Here is a 5,000-nt window from a genome sequence, read left to right as displayed (position 1 = left end):
AGCTCCACTCCTTACCCTTCCACACCCTCAGCCAAACACACACACGCAAACAAACAAGCACAAACACACACACACATACACACAAACGTGTGCGCACACACACATATACACACAGTGCATTACACTGCCGCGTTACAAAGCGCTTTCTCATTACGCACACAGGCGGAAGCTAAAGTGCATTGTTTACCCGAGTAGCACTGACACGCCACTGCCCCGGTGGAGATGGAGACAGAAAGAGAGTCAGGGGGAGGGCGAGAGAGATAGAGGGATTAAGTGAGAGAGAGAGAGAAAGAGAGAGAGAGAGAGAGAGAGAGAGAGCCTGAGTGATTCTCTATGGGGGCTGCGTTCCCAGACTAATTTACTGTGTCACAGATAATAAATGTACACAATAATTTGGGGCAGGAGGGGGTCGAGTGCAAGTGTTTTGTGTGTGTATGTGTGAGTGTGTGTGTGAGTGTGTCTGTGTGTGTTTTCATCTTTGTCATGGTGTGTTTGTGTGTGTTACGGGTTGTGGGTGTGGGAATGGGGGGTTCAGAGATAGTGGGAGATCAATATTGATCACGGAGAAGAAAAAGACGGTGTGCAGCGGAAAACAACAATGTGCCTCAAATTGTCTGTGTCCCATTACTGCCAGGGCTGTTCCTGCTGACGCTGCACCCAGCACACACTCACTCACACACACACACACACACACACACACACACACACACTCACTCAATCACACACATTCACACATACGTGCACACATCCACATCCTCTCCAACCAGTCCCCCTTAACAGACCTCATCACTAAAATGGGCAGAATCATCCCAGCTATCGCAGCCCATTAAAGTGTTTGACAGTCACACTGAGTTTTTTAATGGCAGACACTGACAGTGCTGTGCTTGGGCTGATGGGGATCCATAAATGTATTCTTCCCCCCACTGCAGCACACAGTCGTTAGGCTCTTTCCATGTCTGCGTCTGTGTGCCCCCCTATGGCTAATTCTGACCAGGCAATTAAGGCACCCAGGAGAGTCATGACTTTCTATGGTTTGATGGCTGTGACGCTGATGAAGATGATGGTGATGATGATGACGATGTTGATGATGATGATGATGGTGGTGATGGTATTGGGACAGATGATAACACTCACGTTGACGATGACGATGATGATAACCGTGGTGATGTTGGATATAGCGGCTGTGATCTTGAGCTCTTTCATCGCTGATAGTAATTGCCACCTGCCTCTTCAACTTCGCATCTGGGCAAAGAGCTGCCCCGCGAGGAAAAGCAGCGTCTGACAAGTCTGACGGCTTTGATTTAGAACTTGCCGGAGAAGCTGAGAGAGGAAATAGAAATCAGGCTTTTGAAGGCGAGCGGGGTGAAGGAACTTCATTTGAATTATTAACTGGGGGGGTGGAGGAAGGAGCCAGAGCCAGAGAGAGAGGTAGAGAGGTAGTACGAGGTAAATGAGGGGGATGGGGTCTGTGTCTGTGTTAAAGAGGGGGCTGCCATCGTCTGTTTCATGAGTGTGTAAGGGTAAGCCAGGGGCCAAAAGACGACAGTCTGAGCAGAAACGTGTCTCTCCCTGCAGCACACACACACACACTCACACACACACACACACACACACACACACACACACACACACACACACAGAGCACTGCCACACAGCATGGTACAAACACAGTGCACGCTGGGCAGTGTGACAGAAAACAGCAGTAAGGCACATCACAGAACAGCACATTATAATATAACAAAAGAATAGCACAGCTAAGCGCATACACAAAGCAACGCATTAGATTATCACACAAACATAACACAACCAAGCGCTCAACAAAATAACATAACCAAGCATATTACAGAAAAACACATACCCAAGCACGTTTCAGAGCAACAAATGATGCAATAATATAATGCAGAACAGCTTAGTATAGTTTTAGCAGAAGACACAAAACAGCAAAGCTAAGCTCAATATGACACAAGACGTTACAATATTACACAGCGCGTCAGGCACAACAGGGCACAGCGGAACCTTTTCATCTATCTAAGACCGTTTGCTGTTTTCGCCCTCTTCAAATAGTCAATAAAAAATTAACAGCCAGTCAATATTTACAAGCCTTGTCTGTCGCGATGAAAATAGCACTTAATCATGAATTATGTAAAAACTAACCTGAATTCAAGTTGAAATAAACATGTCAACCCTCTTTAAAATCCCGTTTTAATGAATAAGCTGTTACATATTTTGCTGTCCATATGGAGACACGAAGTATCTGAATAGGAAGGAAGTGGGTGAGGGACTGATATCGGTCTGCCATTTAGTGCCTTTTGCCTTGTGAATGAAAGTGTCCGAGCTGTGCGCCGGCCTCCCCTCCGCGCTCTGATGGTGGCCGCCGCCGCGGAAGGAAGTCATTATCAGGGCTTCGTGTCGGGAAAGCGACCAAACTCCCCGCGTTAGCATGCCGCAGCCCCGCAGTGCCTCAAGCTGTTCCGGGAGCCACGAGAGCGCAAGCCATGTGCCCGAATCACATGAATGACAGCATCGCACACTGCGCACTACAGAACAACCAAATGCGCTCTCTTAAGAGTTAAGCTGCTTGTATTTATCTCGATTTTCCCCTCGTCCTTAATTAATCATTAATCAAGCTGATCTATCCAGCGTCTTCACCCTGTTCAACATGTTAATATGTTTACTTTTCAAATATGCATGCGTGTATAACATATTGTGAGCAAGATAGATAGATTTATAGATAGATGAATGGATGGATAGATGGACTCTTGGGAGTGGATGCCCTTTCTATTTTTAGCATTTCAAGCTTTTTTTGAAAACATCTTTATTCAGATATTCATGCAGTCATTCTGGACAGTCATGCACTCATGCATTCATTCATTCATTCATTCATTCATGTGTGCAGATTAGATGCAGCCAAAAGCCATGCTGAATGCATGTGTCCTTGAGAGCTGGCGCGTTGGTTGGCCGGGACAGTTTGGCGGTTCTCCTGAGTGTGCCAGCCCTGGGGCTCTGACAGAGGGGAGGGGGAGGGGGAGATGGAGATGGAGGGTGGGAGAGGTGGCAAGAGAGGGACAGAGGGAGAGAGAGAGAGAGAGAGAGAGAGAGAGAGAGAGAGAGAGAGAGATGGAGAGAGACTGCAATTAAAAGGCAGCCGGCCGCGTGCCGGGAGATGCTGAGGTCCAGGATCAGCTGGTCTGATGTCATCTTATCCCTCTGTTAAGCAGCCGGACCCCTTTGAAGAGAGAACTCACAGGGGACTTCATCAAGCCCCCCACCACACACACACACACACACACACACACACACATGGGCACGCTTATACACATGCACACACACGCGCACACACACACACGCACACACACACACACACACACACACACACACACACATACACCATCACTATTGCTGCCACTACACGGGGGACCTCATCATAAACCCCCACCTCCCCCATTGTCCTATCCTCCCTCCAACCTATGACACCCCCTCGTACAAGCTGCCACACACACGCACGCATGCACCCACCCACACACACACACACGCATACACACTCACACACACACGGATGCACCCACCCACACACACACACACACACACACACATATATACATAGACACATACACACACACACACGCATGCACACACACACACACACAGACCAGCGCACGGAATCCTCCCCCTCAGCCTCCCTCCCCCTCCCCCTCGTCTCTCTTCCTCTCCTCCTCCCCTCTGCTTCACACAGATCCTCCCCTTTTTCTGTGTGTGAATGCTTGTGTTGGCTTTTAGCACACTCAAAGTAAACACAGAGAGGAGCACAGGAGGAGAGAGAGAGAGACAGAGAGAGAGGGAGACAGCGCGACAGAGAGAGAGAGAGACAGAGAGAAGCCACTTGCACACTGGCTGCACGCTGCCGTGTTCATTCAGTTGAACAGAGGGGACACCCAGGCAAAGAAAAGCCCTCTCTCTCACAGGCGAGGGAGAAAAGAAAAGAAAACACAATACCGCCACAATAGAGAGGGAAAGAACCCGGGCGGCAGGGAACGAAAAGATCGCAGAGAGAGAGAGTGGGGGGAGGACTGCACTCTGTCAGAAAAGGAGGAGAGAGTAGAGAGAGCAGGAAGAGTGAGTGCGAGAAAGGGAGAGCAAGTGAAAGAGAGAGAGAGAGAGAAAGAGAGAAAAAGGACCCTCCTGCTAAATGCGCAAAGCATCCCGCTATCCCACACTGTGCTCCATGGCCAACTCGGGCTGTCTGCTGCTGTCCGGTGCTGGGATGCTACCTCATACCCTACAGTGTCCACCCGCATTCCTCTACCTGCCTGAGGTAAGCCCTCAATCTCTCTCTCTCTCTCTCTCTCTCTCTCTCTCTCTCTCTGTTTTTTTTTCTTCCTCTACCCTTGTTTCACCGCTAGCGTGTGTGGCATTGTTGTTGTGCTGGAAGGGGTCTCCTCCTCCTCCTCCTCCCCCTCTTGACCCTGACCCTGTCCACTTCGGACTGTCAAGGGTCACTTTTTATTTACGCTTGTTTAACCCTTTCATTTCCACCGCCTCGTTCTCGGGCCATTCGTCTCTTGAGGTTGACAGTACTTGTAAGAATCCCACTTCGTATTCAAGAATCTTCCTTCTCTATAAAAAAAAAAGAAGAAAAGAATAATTCCTCTCATATGAAAATCACAATGGTCATTTAAGAATCAGCCTTGTTATCTAAGAATTACACTTCTTATTTAAGAACCAAGACTTCTGTGAGGGATCGTCACTGAGAGTTATGAGTCTCTGTGTGTGTGTGTGTGTGTGTGTGTGGCTGCTTGCGAAACACTTTCTGGCCTCAGCGTGAAGACTTTTTTTTTATTTGCTGTGCGATGCTCAGTGTGTGTGTTAATGAAGCGGTGCTTTCGGGGGAAAAATCCCTCTCTCTGTCTCTTCATGTATGTTGCTTTGATGTCGCTTTTCGGTGTGCATCAAGGAAATTCTCTCTTTCTCGCCGTACAGAGTAGACGTAGCTAAAGTGCTGG

At 48.5% G+C, this 5,000-nt stretch overlaps 1 protein-coding gene across 3 annotated transcripts in view; it reads left to right on the top strand.

The window, feature by feature from the left end:
- The window catches only part of LOC105898701 (RNA binding fox-1 homolog 3), a 327,901-nt gene that overhangs the window by 246,425 nt on the left and 76,476 nt on the right, over positions 1-5,000 (top strand). The window contains exon 1 of one of the 3 annotated variants that reach the window (XM_042708142.1): positions 3,787-4,312. The exons of the other annotated variants lie outside the window; for them this stretch is intronic. Coding sequence (XP_042564076.1) covers positions 4,187-4,312 — 126 coding nt within the window. The 5' untranslated portion in view covers positions 3,787-4,186. Of the gene's footprint in view, positions 1-3,786; positions 4,313-5,000 lie in introns of those variants that run through there. 3 annotated transcript variants of the gene reach the window in all.

The sequence above is a fragment of the Clupea harengus genome, chromosome 1, assembly GCF_900700415.2.
Source record: "Clupea harengus chromosome 1, Ch_v2.0.2, whole genome shotgun sequence".
Taxonomy (NCBI): domain Eukaryota; kingdom Metazoa; phylum Chordata; class Actinopteri; order Clupeiformes; family Clupeidae; genus Clupea; species Clupea harengus.
The sequence above is the reverse complement of the archived record's forward strand: the minus strand, read 5'-3'. Positions and strand labels throughout refer to the sequence as shown.